This window comes from Dermacentor andersoni, chromosome 7 (genome assembly GCF_023375885.2).
Source record: "Dermacentor andersoni chromosome 7, qqDerAnde1_hic_scaffold, whole genome shotgun sequence".
In the NCBI taxonomy this organism is placed as follows: domain Eukaryota; kingdom Metazoa; phylum Arthropoda; class Arachnida; order Ixodida; family Ixodidae; genus Dermacentor; species Dermacentor andersoni.
Genome location: NC_092820.1, coordinates 142,347,387 through 142,370,505, shown reverse-complemented (window position 1 = coordinate 142,370,505; position 23,119 = coordinate 142,347,387). Strand labels below are relative to the sequence as shown.

General features: G+C 45.1%; 1 protein-coding gene across 2 annotated transcripts in view; it reads left to right on the top strand.

Moving 5' to 3' along the window:
- The first annotated feature begins 236 nt into the window (after positions 1–236).
- The window catches only part of LOC126533720 (tectonin beta-propeller repeat-containing protein 2), a 44,711-nt gene continuing 21,828 nt past the window's right edge, over positions 237–23,119 (top strand). For both annotated transcript variants that reach the window (XM_050180908.2, XM_050180907.2), the window contains exons 1-9: positions 237–680; positions 1,271–1,615; positions 3,698–3,820; positions 6,043–6,174; positions 9,956–10,119; positions 13,172–13,361; positions 14,779–15,034; positions 17,906–18,337; positions 21,579–22,180. In XM_050180908.2, coding sequence (XP_050036865.1) covers positions 1,307–1,615; positions 3,698–3,820; positions 6,043–6,174; positions 9,956–10,119; positions 13,172–13,361; positions 14,779–15,034; positions 17,906–18,337; positions 21,579–22,180 — 2,208 coding nt within the window. In that variant the 5' untranslated portion in view covers positions 237–680; positions 1,271–1,306. The remainder of the gene's footprint in view (positions 681–1,270; positions 1,616–3,697; positions 3,821–6,042; positions 6,175–9,955; positions 10,120–13,171; positions 13,362–14,778; positions 15,035–17,905; positions 18,338–21,578; positions 22,181–23,119) is intronic.

Here is a 23,119-nt window from a genome sequence, read left to right as displayed (position 1 = left end):
CGTGGATTCAACGTGCTCTTACCGTCGGCGGTGTGGGACGTAGGCGAGAGGTACTTTACTGCCGTTCGCCTTCAACAGGCTGTCGTCGTCGAGGCCATCACTGCGATAGTCCTAGAGCAACAAATATTCGGGATTAAGGAAGAATTTTGGCACTTGTTTAACGAACTAAATGAAATAATTAGCGGTTGAAAGCCTACGCTCAGTTGCAGACGCACTGCGTGCGGAAGTACCTACACAACTTCCGGTTATGTCAGTTTCGTAGCCACCTGTTACCTCTGAACAAGTTTGTTTCTAAAAGAAAATCGTAGTCGACAGCTATTTGTGCGCAACAAGAAGGTGTGTATGAGCCAAATTTTTTCTGTTTAGCTTCACGTTGTAAAACAATGACGTTAGTGATTAAATAGGGGGCGCCTACGTCGCTTCCGATGCTTGTCGGGAGGAGTTTTGTTTTGACGTTGTGTCGTGATCGGGCTAACCAAAGAGCGAAGCTTCTAGTTCCGTGTCTCGAGTGTGCCTCCCTTTCCGTGCAACAGCGTGCGTTCACATCGAGGCAAGCGTATCCATCCGTCCAAGTGTGCTCCACCTTTCTTCGGAAAAAGACACCCCCGGTTTTTACGCGTCGCACGACCCATAGATCGACGACGTAAAACCGGCGGTCCCGACAGAAAAAAAAGAAACACGTACGTACGTATAGTGATTTCTCGGCCTTCTAAAAGCACAATCGCCCGTAATTGCTTGGTGTCAATACACAGCTAGGGCTGTTATAATGACAGATCCATGGTCGTAACGACATGCCAGAAGAGACTGCTCGGAAAACTAATTCCGCGCTCAGTTGTCAGTTTCGGCAAAAAGGCTGCTGCCGCAGAACGTGTACATCGGCCGACGTTGTTTTCACAGACCCTGTCACGTACACAGAACTGTTTACGCAAGGCATCTGTGGGTGCGTGTCAGTGAGGTTACTTACAAGAGCTGCGATAGGCAGATGTGTAGCTGCGCGGTTCAGATGAAACTCGCGTTCCTAACTTGTGCGTAACGTTGGCTCGTCAACGGTTTCCCCCCTTTGCTATGACAGCGTCAATGCAAATAGAACACGTACCGCAGAGATAACATTCCTATCACCCGTTCGGCTTGATTGCCGTGTTTGAAGCTTGGGGTGGAGATGACCGGGTCAATAGCTCGCGCACGCTTATCGATGCTAGGTCGGGGACACTGCGTTTGTTGATCGACCATATTTTGTTATCGATTATTGATACATCTCTCCCGCCCATAGATGAACACCGCGATACCATGCTGACAGTGAACGCCGATGGAGCTCTCATCCCCAGACGCTGCGCCAACAAGCGCGGCGTCAGCTAGCGGCGATGGCATCACGCGGAACGGCCTGGCCAAGATGCCGGCGAACGAGCGGTCGCTCCCAGTGTTCCTGAAGGAGTTCGCGCCACTGACCCACCTTTTGAGCCAGATACCTCAGCACGCGCAGAGGGGCCTCAGCAAGGTTGACGTCAAGTTGACATGCCTGGACGTGATAGCCGAGTACGTCGCCATCGGCTCCAATGTCGGGGTCGTTTTCCTCTTCGACCGGACCAAGAGCACAGTGACGAGGCTAAAATGCGCAGTAAGTGATGACACTGGTCTGGTCTGTGCCACCGAGTAAAACTGCTAACAGGCCCTGGCTTTTGACGCAGCTGCTGGGGATTGTTGTCACCAGGCATCGTTCGTAAATGTAGCGATGAATTAAGGCTTTTTATTTCAGGGTCTGCATTCTTGACCGATCACATTTAGAGATATAATTTTCAGTGCACATTCGTTGGATAAGACAGCAGACCCATTGCTGCGATGATGGATGTTGCATCACTGGTCAATGTTTCACGTCATGTTACAATGCTGCATGTTACATAACACGAACACGAAACTATCCATGAAATTGGTCTACCAAGGATACGGCCCCCAACCTCAGTCGGAATGCACAGCACACATTTCTTGATGCTCTTGCATTAAGCATTGACAGATGCACATCACAACCATAACCACTTGTTGCTATTTGAAAAAAATCTTGGCTGTATTGGCAAATGTTTACATTCTAACTGTCCATTGTTGCTAATGAAAATCGTTTCTGCAGGTGTAGTGATAGAGGGTCTGAGCTCTGAATGAATGCACAGCACACATATCTTGATGCTTTTGCAATGAGCATGAAGAAACATGCATCATAACCATGGCAACTAATTGTTGCTAGTTGTGAGAAATTTAATTAACAGTGTTGGTGAATGTCTGCATTGCAACTGCTTGTCGATGCTAATGAAAATAAGCCTTGTGGCAGTTGTAGTGATAGAATGGCCTAGTGAGCCGAGTTTTGACTCCATCTCCTCCTGATGCCTCTTCCACAGCAAAATTAACACACTGACTTTAAAATTTTTTTTGGTAGATGTGATGACCTTGAAAATTCACTTCATAACTAAGTCAACGGTCAAATCATGTTGTTGCTGTTGCCTCTTGAGAAAATTGACATCAATTAATGCGGAACCATTATACTGCCGCTGACAATGAAAAGCATGGATAAAGCACATTTCAAATGCCACTAGATAAACCAGGATGCTGCATCAATGTATCGACCTTCCACATAACGTTACATCTTCATCCATCTATTTAGGTAAATTAAATGTAGTGTTATTATTTTGTCAACTTACAAAGAGGTGCTGCTTTGTACATTTAATGGTTGTATTTGAGCGGGCGATGGGTTTTCAGTGCTTATAATATACCTGTCATTATTAAGAACTTATTTAAAAACCACCATTGTGTAATTTGGATTGCAGTAGGAAATAAAAGGCTCAGAGGGGGACATAACGTCCAATTTATGCATTTCGAAATTTTTCTTTAAATATAATGTGAGAGTTCAGCAATGCTAGAGATGACTAGCAACAAATGATTGAGGACCTTAGCCGTCTAAGTGCAAGAATAGGCAAAGATTAATGTGCAGGAGACTAAGGTAATGTTCAATAGCCCAACAAGAGAATGAGAATTCGTGATTGGCAGCCAGCCTCTACAATCTGTGCAAGAGTATGTTTATTTAGGTCAATTAGTCACTGGCAGCCCCTCATCATGCGAAGGAAATTTAAGGAAAAATGAAAGTGGATTGGGCGCATACGGACAGGCTTTTCCAAGTCATGACTGACAGCTAACCATAATCCTTTAAAAGAAAAGCGCACAGTCATGGCATTCGTCTGACACATGGGGCAGAAACTCTGAGGATAACAAAGAAGCTTGAGAAGAAATTAAGGCCTACACAAGGAGTGATGAAATGGAAAATGCTAGGCGTAACGTTAAGAGCCATTAAAAGACAGTGGTATTGATTAGAGAACAAACGGGGATAGCCAATATTCTTGCTGGGAATAGGAGGAATAAATAGAGTTGTGCGGGCCGTATTATGCATACGGCAGGTAACCAGGAGTCTCTTAGAGTTATGGAACGGGGGCCAAGAGAAGGGAAATGTAGTCAGGGGGGGCAGAGAACTTGGTGGTGAGAGGAAATTTGGGAATTCGCAGGCATCGGATGGTGCCGGCTGGTACAGGACATGGGTGACTAGAGAACGTTGGGAGAGGCCTTCGTTCTGCAATAGACATAATATAGGTCTGTTGATGATGAATATGAGAGTTCAGCATTGTTTCCCATCTGATGAGCAAACTGAAACCGCTTCTTTTAGGAAATGCTGGATGCCATCACCTCCATATCACTCATAACATCCGTGGACTTCATGCTGGGCGTGGGCTGCCAAAGTGGCCTCTGCGTGGCCTACCAGATTCCTATGACGGGGACGCAGTCGAAGGTATGTTCGAGGCCAAGTGCTGGCCAAGCTGGTGCACATGTGCAAACATATATAGCTAGCCCACGTCAGTGCTGACTTTTCTGTACTCCAGCACTTTGCAATGAGGTGAACTTGTGAGACTTTCAAGCGTTGAGTGCATGCTCACAAAGCACGCAAAGAGAAGTGTCGTCTACTAAAGCTGTTCATTCTTCCTGTCGCAAACCCTTACAAGTGCAGCATAAACAGGCAGCAAGCGCACATTGCTTGCTGGTTTGCTGTAATATTGTTAGTCCAACAATTGTCCTGTCTGCTTTTAAAGCAAAGCTTTCATTGCCTCTTCCTTAGACTTTTCCACTGCTGCTGCTGTGGTCGTTGCATTGCACGCTGCGTCAGGAGGTGGTTGAAAGCACATGGTGGGAGTGTGGGAGGAAAGATAGGCATTGTCAAAAAGCATGCCTCGTTTTGGGGAAATGTGGCCACAATGCCCTCTGTAGCTCCCTGGGAGCCACGACAATGCCGTCTCCCTGTAAGAGCTTTGCAGAAGTTGCAGTGCTTGCCTTTATGCTCACGTGCGACAGTACGGAGAGGAAGTGGAGGAAGGAGGTAGACAATGGTAGAACCGGATGCCTTACCCATTAAGTCACCTACGTAGTCGAAACGAGTGAACGACCTTACAGCTCTTCGCTTGTGGCTGCTCGCCTACAAGGCGTAGGAGAGGAGCAGTGTGATCTTAGAAAGCATGCGTTGTTTGATGTCTCTTCAAAAGAAAACTCTACTACTACACGTGGTAACGGTCGTGGACTAGTGGATAAATGTAAATTCGAAGTACCGTAGGCTATGTTTCTGCTATTTCTGAAAAATAAACATCGTGCAAATTAATCCTGCCATGAACTGACGAAGGGCATGCAGACGCAAAGCCCCATTAAAGTATTGCAGTGTTAAGACGACACTTCGAAAGCGGCCAACCATCAAATCAATACTTCTGTACCTGACACAGTATCATAGTGGCTATGGCATTGCTCGAGCTCGCAGGTTTGGTCCCGACTGCATTGGCCGCATCTCGACGGGAGCGAAATGCAAAAACACTCATGTACTTAGATTTAGGTTCACATTAAAAAAAACCCTAGTGGTCAAAATTAATCCGTAGTCTCCTGCTACAGCATGCCTGATAATCAGATTATGGTTTTGACACGTAAAGCACTGTAATTAATTTTAAACACTTCTGCCACAGTGCATTGCACTGTGTGAAGCAGTGACAGTGCTAACCTTCTCGCCATTTTATAAACAATGGCTCACTAGAATGCCTCAAGCATACATATCTTGCTGTGTGTTCTGTGTACTACGTGGACAAACACAAGTGGTGCAAGCAAGGGGAATGTCACCTCACCACTCTCGTATTGCTCCAAGTGCTCAGTAATTAACGTTCGCCATCAACATCACCGCCACTTAACACGAACACTACCGAAAGCTTCGTTTACACTGATTGCCACCTTGTGGGGGATCGCATGATTTTTTTTAATACTATTGCATCTCTTTGTATGCATCTGTTTATATGCATCTGTGGATTATTTATGTTCTCTCTGACAGGCATAGTGTTCTTTGTGAACCCAAAGGTGAACTTCGGTGAATTTTACCTTGGCTAAATTAATTACAAAGTACTAGCAGTATATGCTATTCAAGCAATCTTGACAAAGCTTCAGGGTCGATAATTGCCTTAATTTTCTTGGTGATGGCCTTTCAATAGCAACTAAGTATATATCTGCATCCACTGGTTAGCAGATATGACACAAATCGCAGTCCGTGACCTTTGAGGTTTTCCATGTGCTGTAGGCACTGGCAAATCTCAAAGGTAATGAATGCCAAAGAGCCACACAGGTTCTCTATATTATGGGTTCTGCAACATTTGCAGCAAGTGGTAATAAGCATTTTTTTTTAGTTTTGGTATAAAGAATATCTGCTCTAACAAGCTTGTCATGACATATCTCCTCGTGTTTCATGCATTTTGGCGTAAAAAGACATCTGCTTTTGCTTGCTTTTTGGGACGTATATATACTCATATTTAATACCTAATATTTTGCTTGCAGGCTGCTGTATATCTACGCCATTTGAAACTAGACTTCTTATGCTGTCTGAAGTGCACTATAATACATAGCAATTCTTTAAAATAGGTTGCTGCTATTGACAATAATGGCTAAACGAATGCCACTTAGCTCCAGCTGAAGGGTTGTTCTGGTTGATTTCAGATGGAGAAGTACATAATTCAAGACGTTCACCGCGCACCCGTCACGAGTGTCTGCTGGAGTCCAAATGCCATGAAGTTTTACAGCGGCGATGCGAGAGGATGCGTCACATGTACAGAAATAGATTATGACCAGGTAAGTGTGTTCGAAGCTGTCCAGAGAGAGAGACCATGTAGATCTGCAAATTGACTCCTAGAATGGAGAAAATTACAAGAAAATGCCACAAGCAATGTTACTATGGAAGTACAACCCCTGTCATTTCCGTCGAGAGCAATGGAGTGCTTTGCTGCTGAATGAAGAAACGCAGACAGTAAAACCTTCTTCATAAGTTTCTGGGAAAAGAAATGTGAGGAAAAGACATACTGTCCTGGAAAATGCACGACCTGAAGTCACTGAAAAATTTGACAGATGCAAGTGTAGTTGACGTCTATGTAAAGTGAAGCATTGTGCGAATTGTTGCAGCACGAGATGCTGATGCACACTGAACTGGTGGGGCCTGAGAAGTGCATCGTTTTTGTAACTTCGGCAAGCTTACATTTACGCTCCTCGAAATTCTGTTTGGGTCAGCAGCTTCTTTGAGTGGGGCATCATGGCGGGAAGTTTTGACATGCCCACTCGGCTGAAATCATTGTGGCATGAAACTCCAAAGCACATGAAACTCGTAGGACCCATGCAACCCCAGATGCATGTTGTAACTTTTCTAATCTTTAGTGTTTTAAGACGATGATGGAAAGCCGAAACAATATCGAGCTGGTGAGTAACACCAGAACACGACGCCTACTATGCCACCAGGGCGAAACATGACACTCACTTGACATCGCCTGCAGCAGGAAACGTGCAACACGTTCGAGTTATCGCTTATTAAAAGTGGGCAGTACGCTTCCAACTGCCCTACGCTCTGCGTGCTGTGATACAGATAATTGAAGATGCTTATGGCACTAGGGTTGGCGGCGATATCTGCGGATGCAGCATGCGACAACCCGAGAGGAGATTTCCTGGTACCAGAATAGGAAAATGAGTGCGTGCCGCTGTTTTCACATAAGACAGGTGGACAAGTATTGCAGGGAAATGGCTGCGGCGAGTGGCTACTGTTCTCAATTGCACGTGCCTCACACCTTTTCTTGTTTACACGGGATCTAGCAGACGGATGCGATTGCAGTTTGGCGATGTACTACTCGTTGGTGCTGAAAGATTGTGTTTCCTGGGAACATATGAACTGATGAGAAAAAGCGTAACTGTGTTGGGTCAATTTTTTTTATTGTCTTCTCAATTGCAAACATTAGTACCGGGGAATCGTACGAAACGAGGTCATATCAACGAGGTTTTGCTGTACTTGAGGCCAGGTTTAGGGGTTTGGCAGATATTACTGGAGCTCAAGAAGAGGTTCTTATTAGACTTTTGCACGCATAAAGACAGGACGTTGAACAAAGAAGAGACACACAACATGCGCATGTTGTGTGTCCCTTCTTCGTTCGACGTCCTGTCTTTATGCGCGCAGAGGTCTAATAAGAACCATGTACAACCAACTCGCCCAAAACGCAACGCTTAAGAAGAGCCATATGAATCTAGTACTATGCCGTTAATATTTTCTACCTGCTGAAATAGCTCAATAGCTATGGCATTATGCTCCTGAGAATGAGCTCAGGATTTGGATACCAGTCGCGGCGGTCTCATTGCAGTGGTGGCAAAATACCAATGTGCCTGTGTACTGTGCAGTGGCTGCAAGTTAAAGAATCCCAGGTGGTCAAAACTAACATGAAGTCGCCCACTACTGTGTGCCTCATGATCAGATGGTGTCTTTGGCATGTATTTATGATTATGTTACTCATAATTTCTTTTCTTTGTGCTTTCTCTGAAACAGTAATGACGTGACACTTTCAACTTTTTTTTTATTTTTTGCATTAGATGAAGGTTTTGGACCTCGAAACCATTGCGAAAATACTGGCATGTGCTGGAGCACCCTAATTTATTTATTTATTATCTTGAACCACATTCAGAATGTGATGCTCACTGTAGCCGTGACAGGTGGCGTGACCATTCCCTTGTAGCAGAACTGATAATTTTTAAATGGCATTGCCGCAGGCAAGGCCCATCAAAAGAGGCCGTGAACCACTTTTTGTTGAAGTCAAGAAATACATTTGTAGTTAGACTATTTCAGAAATACTTTACTTTGCCCCAAAGAGTACTTCACTGCATCCAGCAGAAGTAAAGTTATTGGCAATCAAAAGTCTCTTATGATCCCCTTCGTGGTGCTTCCACTCTTTCTTGAATGCCTTGCGCTATGAAGGCCATGGCGGAGCGGGGCTTGCCCACAACATTCCGCCTACTGAACGTCACCGTGGCGTGCAGTTCGTTTGATTTTGGATGTTCACATAGCCGTCACTACTTCCAATTTCGGTGCCTATGGCACAGCAAATGCTGTTGTCCTCAGCTAGACGCAAAAGGACTGAGCCAGGGAACTCGTCGCAGCACCTTGCGGCGGCTGCAGTATCTACACTACATAGCAGACCGCAGCTACCGTAGTGCGTACGCACAGCGTGTGCTTTGTGCACCACAGGGCTTAAGTGCGCACTCACGCTCACATACTCCAGTCTGCCCATGCTACATGGTGCGGGCCGGCTTTGTCCAGCACCCCAGCTCGATAGTAGCCACATCCAACTTGCTCATATTGAAGCACTGTCAATAGCTCAATACAAAGCGAGGTCTGCCAAGGTGTCCTGCCAGGAGTGAGCATGCACTGGCAAGTGTGCGTGGGGTCTGACCTTAAGTTTCGCGTGGTTTGAGGCTATTTGAGTGTTCAAATCTAGTCGAAATTAGCGAGACACGGCAATCTCCGTACCAATGTGTTTAAATATTCATTTCTTCCTAAAACGATTAATGATTGGAATCAGCTCCCTAATGAAGTGATGGCAGCGTCTAGTATTGAAAATGCTACTGAGAGCTGTGTTCTTTGAATGTTCTTTTATTCATTTCTGAACATACGCTACTGTGTGCACTGTTTTTCCATTTTCGTTGTTCTAGAAGTTATTGTACTCTTTGTTAGTTTGTCTTCTGCTGTTGTGAATTTCATTGCTTAACCGATGTTGCATTTACTGATGTATTTATTCTTTTGATATTAAACATTTTTTCATGGTGACCCCCTGTATTTTAACCCCCCTTCAATGCCACACAGGTGATGTAAGTACACCTAATAAATAAAAAATATATAAATCTTGGCACCGATAAGCAGGGTGGCCAAAGTTCTTACGTGGGCGGTCTCGGCCAAGCATGAGCAGATGATAGCCAGCTTCTTCCGAAATAAAGTAACTCTTATCAAAATTTGAAAGCAGATTTTTGCTTACTTGATCCTGTTTAATATACACAGTAACAGTAGGAAGTAGCGCAGCGATCCAAACACCCTTCTTGATTAATGTGAACTATTGGCCAATAGCAGCCACGTAGTGAATTTGATATGTTACAAAAGAAAGCAGCCTGAATATAGTGAAAAGTAAGGTTTTCTTGAAAAGAAAGCGTTTGAGAAAGAAAGGTGACTTCGCGCTCGGCTTGCAAGCTCCACACACCGCGCATGATAGCAAAATTTGGCTGAGATGTTCACAACAGCGTATGTTATCTGGAGACTGTTCTTTTCACTGAGCCAAAGGGGTGGTTCCGGATCCCTTTAATGAAACTGGTGAGTAATGCCCACAAGTGTGGTATTAAACTAAACTTCGTGCTAAAATGCTACATACTACCTCTGTGCGAAATCGGAGTGAAGCAAGTCATGTGTACCTCTTTCTCCTGCTGGTGCAACAATCGGTATGTGAGAAATTATTTGCCTTTTTAAGTCTTGTACATAGCAAGCGTGCATCCTGGCCAAGCCATTGCAGCGTCTTACAGCAAAGTTCTTTTATTTTATTTCTTTATTTCTCCTCGTCAGCACTTGTGTAGGAGCAAAGAGGTCCACAAGGAAGAGCACCCTGTGATCCAGCTCGACTACGTGCCTCAGAGTCTCCTAATCTCAACAACGAAAAGAACAGTCATCTGCCACTGCACAAAGGAGAGCACCAAAGTGGTCCAGCTCGGTAACCACGAGAGAAAGTCGTAAGGAATCTTGATGCTCCTGCTAGTTGTGACTGACCATCATTTTTTTCTAACCACACTTTGAAAATTAAGACAAGTCACGTTTCCTGGTAAAATTCAAAGGAGACAGATGTTTACAGGAAGATCAGAGACTCAAAGTGCGTCAGCAAAGGCTGAACAGGGAATGCCTTGGTTTGGAGTCAATATTTCCAACGAGGGACTTATCCAAAATGTCGGCAACTGACAAAGACAGCGACAAAGACGTTAGCAACTGACAAAGACAAGTGCCTTGTTGAAACATTGCTTCCAGACTGAGACTCTACTTCTTTGTAGCAGTGGCCAAATAAGAGAGAGAAGTTGTACCGTATTTGCTCGATTCTGATGTGAACTTTGTGCTCCAGAAAAAATTTATGAAGGAATTGCACCCACAGTAGTTTCGAGTATGAAACAAAAATTACAATAGTGACAAGCTATTGTCATTTACGTTAAAAATTACTGTAACGCAACATAATTTGCACATCTCTGTAGCCATAGAAGCTTCAGTAGTCTGTGCCCACTCCATTAGTTTGTTAGGCTGTAGTACATTCTAGACATCGTAACAATATTAAGCTGCCATGGTATGCAAGGTGTCCACAATGCAACACCTTAAAGGGCCCCTGGAACGGTTTGGACAAATTTTGCAGACGTGTAGGGTACAGCTAAAGTTAATCATTCGCACCCCAATTTGTGTGAAGCATCTCATATTAAGAGAGCTACGGACAATTATAAGTTACCCTCCTCCATAGCCATGTTTTTTCTCAACTCGTTCGCCGAGTGATCGGGGTTAAGCTTTCACTGGCTCTGCGTCATGATGGCATGTTGTGTCGTCTAATTCCGGTTCTCTTGGAGTGAGCGCACAAAGCCTCTCCAAACTCTCCGCCAGCTGCTTGGCACTCGACCCCAAGCGAGAGCTATCGGAGCAGCGTGTGTTGCGAGCATTCTGTCACAGCGCTGAACGTGTCTGGTATTCTGGTAACCACAGGCGAGCTGGGCCTTTCGACGGATGGCTGGAGGCATAAACTCAAGCTGATGAAGTAACTTTAGCGTAGACGTACGTGAGCGGCCTGATCGGTCTCCACGGTACATCCACCTGTTCACGCAGAGCTTAACCAGCTAAACAAAGAGCTAATATTGCTATAACCAAGTGTAAAACGTTTTAAACATTTACAAAAACAGCATGTTAATGATTACGCTCCTGTGAAAAATTTACACCAGCAGTACCTTCGTTACTGCTACTGTGTTTGGTTGAGCTCTGTGCCACCAGGTGGCTGCACAGTGCAGATCATTCACGTTTGCGCTTCTGCCCAACCCGTGAAACGGCAAGGTCAGTGGCCGGGCCCTGTCCCCTCGGTTGCATTTACCCGAATACCAGACTTGCGAAATGCTATTGTGGTACTAATCCTCCGGTGTAAAGGGACAGCCGCAAATGCGCAAATTGTGACGCCGATCAGATAGCGACAGTCAGATGTGCTGCAGCCACTCCGCTCGTCTGCTGCCTTGTAGAGCGACACGATGTCGCAGCTTGACATATTGCCAGTCGCTACGCTTGCAGCCCACAATGCAACAAAGGTGATTCATGGTGCTCACGAAAAGACAAACCGACACTGACCACGGAGCTCTCGTCAAAACGGAGCAAGTTGTAACACAAGCAGACGACGCTTGCTGTCTGCCGGAAGTGCTTAATCAAGTGTAGTGAGAAATTGTTCTTGTGCATTCTCTTTCTGTTACTTTATTTTCATAGAAACAAACTAACTAATATTCCAACTATTACGAGCATCATTTGTTCACCATAAAGGTGGAAAAATTATCGATGACGCGCCCTTGGCAGCCAATCGAATAGCTCGCCCTACTGACATCAATTGGGTGATTTACGTCATATGGGTAGGGGCGGCTGAAAATTCCGCCGAGCAGTGTGCTGCGATCGGCAGCAATGTACATTTTTAAAGCCTTATAATAAATTTCACGCTTTACGCAGATCACTTAGATCCTTCAATTAATGATCGGAAGGACCTACTCTAACGACTCAGTACGTACGTACAAAATCGTCAAGACGTTTCAGGGTCCCTTTAAATGCCACTGGCGTCACCGAAAATGACATGCTCTAACCGTTCAGTAGTGACCAATAGGGATCAGGATGCCTGCGAAAGTGACAATTAGCGATGCCCACTCTGCTGTAGTTCGAACACGCTAAGTTTTCTTTTTCCAAGTGAGAGAAATTGTCACAACTCTCTGTCTTTCTATTATCACGAAGAACTGGTGAGTTTACCTTCAAAAGCAATGGATTTGAAACTTCTACAGGTGCAAAAAGCTGCGCTGCCAAACACAAGGTCGTGGGTTCAGTTCCCCGCAGTGACAGCTGCATTTCATTTGGAGCAAACTGCAAAAACACTTGTGTACCATGCCTTGGGTGCACATTAAAGAACCCATAGTGGTCAACATTAATCCAGGGTCCTCGATTACATTATTCCTCGTAGTCCACCGGGCAGTTTTAGGGCGTTAAGCCCTACAATTGAATGGAATTGGTATGAAAAATTGGGTGCATGTTACATTTGAGGACATTGCATTTTGCATTCCTGGCTGGGAAAATAGGGTGTACTTTTGCAATCGAAGGGCATGGGAGAATTGAGTAAATGCGGTACTGAGGGGTCGGCCTGAGCTAGTATGCCCTTGCCTGGCTACTCTGCGCTGGGAAAGGAGGAAAAGGGGCAAGAAAGAATGATGTTGATGGCGACAAAAAGAATGGAAGCAGACAAACTATAACCACATGACACAGTGATCTCTTCAAACTCTTGAGTCGAGTCCGGTGCTTTGCAGGTAGTCCTGAACAGTTCTCATTGCTGTTTTGGCTACTATGAGGTTGCACAATGTGCTCAAAATAGCAGAGCAAGGAAGCATGCAAAAGAGAGAGGGAACATATATATCTGTCGCTATCACTTTAAAGTGTGCATAAATTAAAAAAAAAAGAAATATGTAGAGGAATTGCTGAAAACTATTTTGTTGGCCTTTCGTATAATTTTTTTTTTTTTTTTTGCAGCAATAGCAACTTCGGAGCATGCTTTGCACCCCCACAGTCTTACGGTGAACGGCAGGTGACTGTCTGGGCGTGCCGTCCCGGAATGCGGCTATGGAAAGGCACACCAGATGGCATTGTCTTAGAGACGCTGTTGCTTCGAGACTCTCTGAAGCAGGAATACTTCCGGCCACAGATGCTGAGCCTACCAAAAGTAAGACTCGGGTTTCTAATGCTTACTAATGTTTCGGCACATTTAAAAAAAAAAAGATTAAGCGGAACCTCTTTGAACGGGAACTGTCCAAGATATGCATAGCATTATATGGTGGTCGTCGTGGTGTTGCATGTGTTCATAATAATAATATGTGTCGGTGTTATGCGGATGTAGTATGCATTATTTATTTACATATATGTGAGGAGTACGAGCAGAGAGATGCACATATTTACATTGTTGAACATATGCATTCCACAAAACGCTAACTGCCATATAATGCTACGCATGTCTTCGACAGTTCCAGTGCAGGGAAGTTCCAGTAATTTGTTTGCGTGATGCCCGGCATGCCATCACCAATACCTTAACGCTGTCATAGGCAGCAGAAAGGGGGCGGCTGTGCATGCATGCATAATTAATGCACGAGTGGCACACCCTCTTGTTTTGAATCCCCTTCAGTCACCATCCATCCTCACTAATCGGATGCTTACCAGGGCATCCCATACTGCTTGCTATCCTCCTTTTAGTATAGGTGTAGGCATTTCTGGCCTGTTTTTAAGACCTCCTTTCTACCTATAGTGTATGGGGAATGGCAAAAGTAGATGGGTTGGTGGAATGTTTTGTGCCGGCACGCCTGTTGTTATCGCGAGCAATGAGTCTTTATTCATGTTCTTTGGGCCGCAGCGATGAACCGCGCACACAATGTGCTTAAACTGCGCATTCTCGCTCTTTATTGGGAAAGTGGTTTTCTGGCTTCACATGGACCTTTTTGAGCGACTTACCATATAATGCTACGCATTAAAAAATAAATTCTGTCTGCGAAAAAAGTTTTGCTCACTGATCTCCGATCATACCCTTGGAAGTCTTTTTGTTACACCATAGGGGGTACCTGCAGCTTCGAGCAAATTTATTCAGACAAGTTCCTGAAGCAGGCAAATTCGGAAACTCGCTGAAAAATTGACTTTGACCTAAACACAGTGTGTTACATGTTAGTTGTTGCTGTTCCGTGTTTGCTGCTGCTTGTGTGTTGCATCTAAAGATAAATCATCATTAATAAAGTGCATATGCAGTAGAAGCTCCTTGATAATATCCCATTATGTATGATTTCCCGGTGTCAACGTTTGCGATTGAGAACACATAAAATGATCCAATAGAGTTACGCTTCTATTTTACAGTTTCATGCGTTCCCAGAAAATGTGATCTTTCGGCACTAATGTTTAGTACATCGTCAATCGTATGTTTTCTGCCCGCTAGATTCCATGTAAGCAAGAAAGTGAGGCATGCACAATCGAGAACTGTGATAATGATATTACATGCTTAGTCATTTAAGCAACTTGAAAATTGTGTATTTTTTTTGTCATTCAAGTTTACCACTAAAAATGTTTCAGTATTACGGATTACCTTGTCTTCTACCACTTAGGAGTCCTACCTGGAGAAGCTTCCCGACTCTCAATTTGGACTGCTGAAGCCGTACCGGAAGCGCCTCCTGCTGACGTGGAGCTCGGAGACATTTTTTGTGGTGGACCCTGCTGTTAGGTCCCTGGTGATTGTGTGCCCCGGTTTTGTAAATATCACCGACATCGCGATCTGTGAAGAAGAGATCTTCGTGCTGCAGGCAAAGCGTCACATTGTCAGGCTCGCTGCCCACCCGGAGGACATATGGGACCAACCGGAAGGTACTTCCTACCTTCTTTACAAAAATACTTTTTTTCTTTTATTATTATGGCTAGTATGATTAGTAGCAGTATTAGTAGTATTAGTAGCAGTAGTAGTAGTAGTGGTACTAATGTTGTAGCTGTTATTGTACAATACAGGGTGAGCCCTTTTCGAGCTGTTTCATTGCGGGGAATGAAAATGCACGACAAGGTGTTGTTCACTGAACAAGATGTATATTAAAACACAAGTGATCAAGTAAAAAAAGAAGCAACTACTTCACAAAGGTTTTACAAGCAGCAGTTCAGGGTTTCGCTCAAATAAAATTTCAGAATGGGCCGTGTTAAATGTTCTCATGTTAAGAGAACGTCTGCGGATCAAGACTAGCAGTGGCAACGTAGTGTTGGGAAGTGCAGTTCTGAAATAAGAGACAGAAATGTGTGCCGCTCACTCTGTTTAAGAATAACAGGATGGAGCCTGTAAGTCTGTTTGTCTTGTCACAAATTCAGCTGTTGTCAATTGCACAAAAGCGATGGGCACCCAAGTAGAGTTTCTCAAAGCTTTTCAGCTGGTTACAGAATTACGGAGTTTGTGCAGGCCTACTACATAGTAATAAAAACTACATGTGTGCAGTGCAGATTTGTGCTCTTGCCTTTTCAGCAGGTTAAAGAAAACTGGTCAGGGATGGTGATAAGGGATTGAAGGTGATCGTGAATTGGTAAAACACAGATCACAAGACAAGTAGAATGAAGTTGTACGTCTGACTTTCTTGTCCTGTCTTGTCCCATTACGCATTTTACTTGCAACAGGAAGTCATACTTGGTGTATTTACTGGTTCTTGTCATCTTGTCCGAGGCCTCTTGTCTGTCATATGTCTGATCAAGCAGAAGAATAAAGTGAGGAATGGCATAAAATTGTGCAGCGAAATCTTGCAGGCAAGAGCTGTCATTCGCTGAGTGCGTATAGATGGCACCACTATACCTCGCCACAGCAAACACTAATTTGATGTTTTCTTTTTAACTTGGAACTTTAACCCCTTCAGGTGCGAAATACTTTTGTCTATCCAAAAATTTATACCCCAGTTGCATGGGGCACTTTCAGTCACGGTCAAGCCCGATCAAGGTCTAATATCTTGACTGCAATTGGCTCTTTTTTGCAATCTGCAGAAGAAAGCCAATCTCATTCGAGGAATTCAGTCTCGATCGCTCTCGATCATGATCAAAAGTGCCTCATGTAGTGGGGTGTTTGTTTTCATCTGATTTCTTGCTTCTTCAGAATCATGAAAAGTATGCAGCTGCATAACTGGACAAGAATTTTGAATTCTTCAGCATGCTTTGTCAAGTTGCAAAATCTGGACTCCATGCGACAGCACTCTACAGGAACATCAGATATGAGAAAATCAACTATTTCACGTTTAACATTTACAGTATAACCTTGTTGATACGTTCCCGTTACGTCCGTTTTCCCGGCACCAAAGTTCGCAATCTAGAACATAAAAATGACCCAATAGAGTTGCGCTTATTTTTTACCGGTTCATGCATTCCCAGAAAACAAGCTCTTTCGGCACCAACGCTTAGTACCTCCCTAAACTACGATCGTATGATACATTTTCCGGACGCTGGATCCCGTGTAAACATGAAAATGCACCAGGTGCGCAGGGTTGACAACAATATATAGCTGCCCGCCGTGGCAGTGTTGCCACAATGCTCGCCTGCCCGTCTCTCATGAAAGCGCAGACAGGCACTCACTTTGTCATTTGAGTATACCAGCAAATCTTCTCCGGGGTCGTCGCACGTGGCATTCACAGCTACCACCGCCAATCCTGTTGCGATAAGCATCTTCGCCAATCTGTAACGCTGCACGTGGGGCCGTCGGAAGCGTAGCGCACGTTTTTAATAAGCAATAGCCAAAACGCGCAGCCATTCACTGCTGCAGACTGCGATTGTACATGTATACGTTTTTCGGCCGCTAGATCTCGTGTGAACATGAAAAGGTGCGAAGCGTGCACGATCAAAAACAGTATGTAGCTGCCCGTGTCACGTGAAAACGACGACACGTACAGTTTCTTTTCTGGTACCAGCAAGTCTCCGCCCAGGTCGTCGCCCGCTGCATTCACAGCTGTCGCCACCGAACCTATTGCAATAATCATATTCACCTATCTATATTACAGCGTGTGGTGCGTAGTGCCATTGGTAGCGTACTGCTCGCTTTTAGTATGCGATAATCCAAACCTGCTGCCGTTCGTTCCCTGCTGCAGGCGGCACGATAGGGGCATCATGTTTCGCTTCAGCGGCATCCGGCGTTGTCCACCAGCTTGATTTCGTTTCTCTTTCCCATCGCCCTCTTAAACACCACGCAATAGTAAGCGCGCCTTGGGCCGCCGGAGCACCACCAGCTCGAGGCGCATTGGCGTCGTTTCGTGCCGCAACGATCGATGCGACACTTCGCATTACTTAGATGTCAACAATAGTTGAGCCCGTCAAATTTTTTTGTTACTTTGGATCGTACATATTCTTGGTTAGTACGTTTTTTCTCGCAGTATTTTTTAAAAAACATATGAACAAGGTTTTACTGTACTTGAAAAGCACCTATCCAGCCACTTGAAACATGTGCCTGATGTAAAACATTGTGAAAGACAATGAAAGAGGGGAACGCACTGCGTGACGACATAATGAACCACGAGCATTTACTGGAGCCCTTTGCACATATTATTGAAACTTGCAGCACAGGTCCAATCTGAAGTGTTTCATTGACATATGTGAAAAATTTTAGATATGGTTTTTTTCATCAGTGCTATTGCTTTTTGACGCTCCATCTCGCATGTGCACGCAGCACCAGAAGGGGTTCATTTTGCCTTGCAGACTCCTTACAACAGACATGCCTCTTCATTCCAGACAATGAGACGCTGCTTCCTGACATGACGGCCATAAAGAACACCATTGTCACGCCATTGGCCGAAATCACGGCGCTCCTCCGGGATACCAGGCTGCCTGACCCTCAGGTGCTGCAGATCTTCAAGAACAAAAATGGAAGCGCGGTGCTGGACTGGTTCCGCCAGAAGGCACCCAGGCCGCACGGAAGCGACAGCGGCGGCAGCTCTCCCGGCGGGACGGCTCGTCGAGGAAGCACCGCCAGCGGCAACAGTCGCGTGACCGAAGCGGCGCTGGACAGTGAACAGGCATCTGTCGAAAAGGGAGCCACGCCACCAGGCGAAGCCTTGTCATACGCACATCGGTCAAGGAGCTTCGAGTCGATGCAGTTTCCCAACGAATCGGAGGGTGAAGATGACATAGTTTTTACTGCCAGGAAGCGCAAGACCAAACACGGTATGTGAAGAGGGAGTTGTAGGGTAGAATAGTGCTATATTTGACTGTATCTCGATGTAGTGAGGCTTTACTATAATTTATGTATAGCAAAGCCTTGCTCCTAGTAAACACACCAGTCCTGATAGGATTCCTATGTTGCACAGGTTTTAGAAAATTCACAGACTTGGCTGGAGTTACAAAAAGACTGTTCTAATCATCTTAATGAAACTTCATAATCTTGTTGAGCTCTTCATGCTCATCAAAAGTTCAGTTATATTTCCTGTAGGTCAGTTATTTCTGGAGGTAATTAAAATTTATTAACTATTGTTCGTAAGTGCAATGACACAATAACCCTGGCTGCCACAGCATGCCACGATGAGCCCTTTCGCCCCGGCAACACTCAACTTTCGGCCTGCACTTAGCCCTCTTGGCTTCTCCCCTGTGTAGTCTCCAGCGATCTGGCGCAGATGAAAAGAGAGAAAGCTGGGTATTGGCGTGATAACTTCACTTAGAGTTGAAGGATGTAAAAAACTTTTGTGGCATGAAATTCGTGAGACGACGTCCATTAATAGTGAGGCCATTCTGTGAGCGGAAAAAGTGTTTCAGGGCTCCTCTAATAAAAATACACCATATTATCATATTGTACACCTCGATTCCGAGGTGCCCAAGTTATGGATAGCTTGCAACATTCTTGTTATGCGAGTAGGCTCTCAAGCCTGCACAGCACCGTGTTTTCTTGCACAAAATTTGTAAGCACTAAATTTGGGGTTAAATTTTGATATTCTATATTCTATTGGATCATCATCATCATCAGCCTATTTTATGTCCACTGCAGGACGAAGGCGTCTCCCTGCGATCTCCAATTACCCCTGTACATTCGATTTGAAATTGACTGTTTGGCCTTTGCACACCCCTAGTACAGTCAAACCTTGCTAATTCAGGCATGTTTAATGTCGCTAATAAAAAAAATCGAATAATTTGCACTTTTCCTATGGTCCCACCAGGCATATGCATTATTCAGTGGCAACAATCTTAAATACTGTAGACTGGATGACAGGCCATTTACAGAAGCGAAGATCTTGGGAGCCTGGCCTCGCAGTTCATTAGCCCAGAAAGCAGTTCGCGCGCTTTTTCGCTACCTGAGGGCAACAGACTTGAGTGCCCGACTATAGACATCCTACACCTAAGTTCTCTCTCTCTCTCTCTTTCACTCCCCATTCCCCTCCCCACGTGTAGGGTAGCAAACTGGACTCAGTCTGGTTAACCTCCCTGCCTTTCCGTCTTCCCTTCTCTCTCTCTCTCTCTCTCTCAGTGGCAACAAACTATCGATTAATTCAGACGTATTTGGCCGCATACTGCTTTATTTGGACAATCTTTGAAGTGCACAAAATAGCAAAAGTGGTGCTAGCATCCTACCGAAACAAAGCAGTGCCGTCCGCATTGCCGTAGTCATCAGTGGAAACCTCAAGGAAGTGACAAGAATGCCCGAACGCTTTATGCCTATTTGTGCCTTTATTCTTTCATTTACCGCTACGCACGCGTGTCTTTGTAACTGCACAGTCGGCACCCATGATCGTGTTGATAGCTGCCACGGTTTCATCCGCAGTGATCGTGGCAAGCAGTAGTTTTTTTTCAACTCAGTGCATGCTTTGCTTCTAAACTGCTTGGTCGTCCTCTATGATTGCGTCAATGGTGGCGGCAGTTTCATCTGCTTTAGTTGTGGCAAACATAACTTTTGTTTTGACTTGTTGTGCATTGGCCATTTGCCTTCAGAACTGCAGGGTTGCTATCCATAATTGTGTCGATGGCTACCATGGTTTTGTCTGCAGTGCCCATGGCAAACAGTAATTTTGTTTCGAATCACTTTGCACGTTGCTTCTAAACTGCTTGGCTGCCATGTATGATTGCATCGATAACGGCCACGGTTTTGTCCACAGCGGTTGCAGCAAGTCGTAGTTTCGTTCTGACTTGGTGTGGGTTCGCTGTGTGCCTTCAGAACTTCATGGTCGCCATCCATGATTGTGTTGAAAGCGATGATGGTTTCGTCTGCAGTGGTTGCAGCAAGCAGTAATGTCACGAACACAACCAATGTCACAAACACAGCAGAACCTGTCGAGGATGACAAGTGATTCTACCATGGCCTGTGGCATCAAACCCACTGGCTACAACACAATGGACGGACAGTCTGTTGCCGACTGGCTCAGTAGCAAAAAAATCATTGGGATGCATGCCTGGTAGTGAAAAGCATGGCCACAATTTTGTAGCGATGCCTTCCGTTTGTCTCTTTGCCACTATTATTATTGGCTGGTCACGGGTGGCTGATCCCATTGATAAAATGGACAGAGCACCGCTCTGATTACTGACGAAGCGCGAAAAGGAAAAGCAATCAGAAAAAGTATCACTACAGTCTTGAGGCCCATGTCTCAGATGAAGACATGGGTGTGCCGAAGTCGCAGTACGAAGGAAGTCGCAGGGCCTGCCTTCGTCGGTGTGAGCACTAATCATTCACGAAATGATGACAATTGCAGATTTCACGCTGCAAAATACGTTGAAACAGGATTTGCTGATTAATTCAGTAAATAGAACTAGTATGTTGATATAGTAAGCCTTTCTCTGTTTTTCTTTTGATACCCTCAATAATTTGACAAATTCAGACATTTTTTTTTTAGTCCTGTGAAATCTGAATTAGATATAGGGTTTTACTGTATTAAGTTACATAAACACACTAAATGAAAGGAAATTAACAGCTGTTTATTCTATAGCATTGTTGCGAAATGTTGTTTGCAGTGTGCTGAAAGGGAATTTAGCCCCAAGTAATACTTGGGCTTTTCTCACGAGCTTTAGTACTGTTTGGTCTAGGTTCTAATAGGTTAACAGAGTGACGCTCTGCCAAAACTGATGTGCACACACTGTGAAAGGCCTCAACTGAGCAATGATCTGTGTGAAAATATATACAACACCTTGTGCTCGTATGCGCAGCTGTGTTAATAAAGATATGGAAAAGCAGAAGTATTGGCGAAGTCTTGGTGATACACCAAGACACATTCAAAACAGTGGTGTGTTTGTGTTTCCGCTTACTATGTCAAGTATGCACCAACTAGCCTCTCAGCAAGTCCTTTTGAGTTAAAGAGCCCTTGATAGTTATTATTAGTCTGGAGCCTCCTGCAATGGCATACTTCATTGCCGATCGGTGCGTAAACAGCGCGAGCTCATCGCTTATCGAATTGATCACTCACTCGTGGTCTCACCCTTTCTTTTGCAGGTTCATCCACGAGTACAGCACAAAGTACGCCTACACTGGTCTTGCCGACAACATCAGACGAACGTCCGTCTCCTGTCCCCACGTACGACGAGGTCTTTGCCAGCCCCAGCGGCACATCACCCTTAGGCCAGGGCATGTTGAACAAGGAAAACAAAAAATCCGAGTGCCCTCCACCCTACAGTGCCTCCGAGAACGAGCTCGTCTCTCACATACTCAGTCGTTACGGCCAGCTGAAGCAGCAGCGCCAGCGCCCCGACGAAGCGGACGCTAGCCAGCCGCTAGACATTCCCGTAGGCGGCAGCAGTACGCTGGCGCCGAGTGACGCCGCCAATCTGTCTCCGTCCCCAGCTTCAGTGTCGAGTGGGGCTGCTGAAACTGGTCTCGAAGCTGGCGCCAACGCCGGTGCAGAAGACTGCGCCAGCAGCAATCCGGAGCCTGAGGACAGTCCAGATTCGGAGCCAGAACTCTCCATCGAGGACATCTACGGCAAGAACAAAAACGCAAGCGATTCGTATGAGTCAGCGGAGTCATCTGTGCCCGATGTCGTGTTTCACGGTATCGTTGAGCCACGCTTTCCCCGCTACGACTTCCACTGGGCCCAGGTAAGTTTCATAGCTTGCTCTTTGCAAATGCTGTCTTGAAACGTGCTTGAGGTGGAGTTGAGGGGTAAGGTAAGGTAGCCAGTACTAATGCATTTCTATGGGCCCAAACTTTCGGTATTTTGATCCTAAAGTTGGCCTTCACCGGATAATTCGAACTTGACCAGCCAGCATGCTCATGTGTGACCCCCTTGTACCCAAATAGCAACCCCTTTGAGGCAGCGTCTGTCTTGGCAGTACTTAAAGGACAATGTATATGTTGAATGTATGTAATCTGTCAAAAACACCTATTTTCGGCCTGCCCTAGGAGGATTTCTAAGCAATAACCTTAGCTCACAGCCATCATATTACAGTATTTACTCTATTCTAATGTGCATCCCTTCTTTTTCTAAGAAAATTGAGCCTAAAATTGCCTGCATGATGCAATCGGACACAAAACCAAAATGGCCGTTGCGGCGTTCAAATGCTTTGCCGCCTAACACGGATCTATTGTAGCGAAGCTGACTTTAGAAAGGTGGTCTCTAATGTGCAATGCTTATTAGACCGTTCCCCTTTTTTCTCGCTACAAGTCGGGCGCACGTTAGAATTCTACTTTGTTTAGAAGCTTTAATGTCATTTCTACCCGAGTTTTTACTTGGACACTTAGAAAGTGACCGCGTGTTTGATTTGTGGGTGTGTTAGAGCAGAGCAATTACTGTCAAATTAATCAGCGATGTGTTTCGGCATTTTTTCTGCATCTTGTTTGATTCGGCCCGCCGGATAATTTGATCAATCTCGTCAGTCCTGTCAGGGTCGAATTAATGGATGTCGACCGAATTACCATGGGGGATGTAACTTCGTTTCCCTGAGGTTTGAATATACTGGCAAAGATGCGAGTAGCAAGAAAATCAAGGCCCCTGTTTGCACGTGGAGGCACTTTCAGATGGCTATAATGCTTTGTTG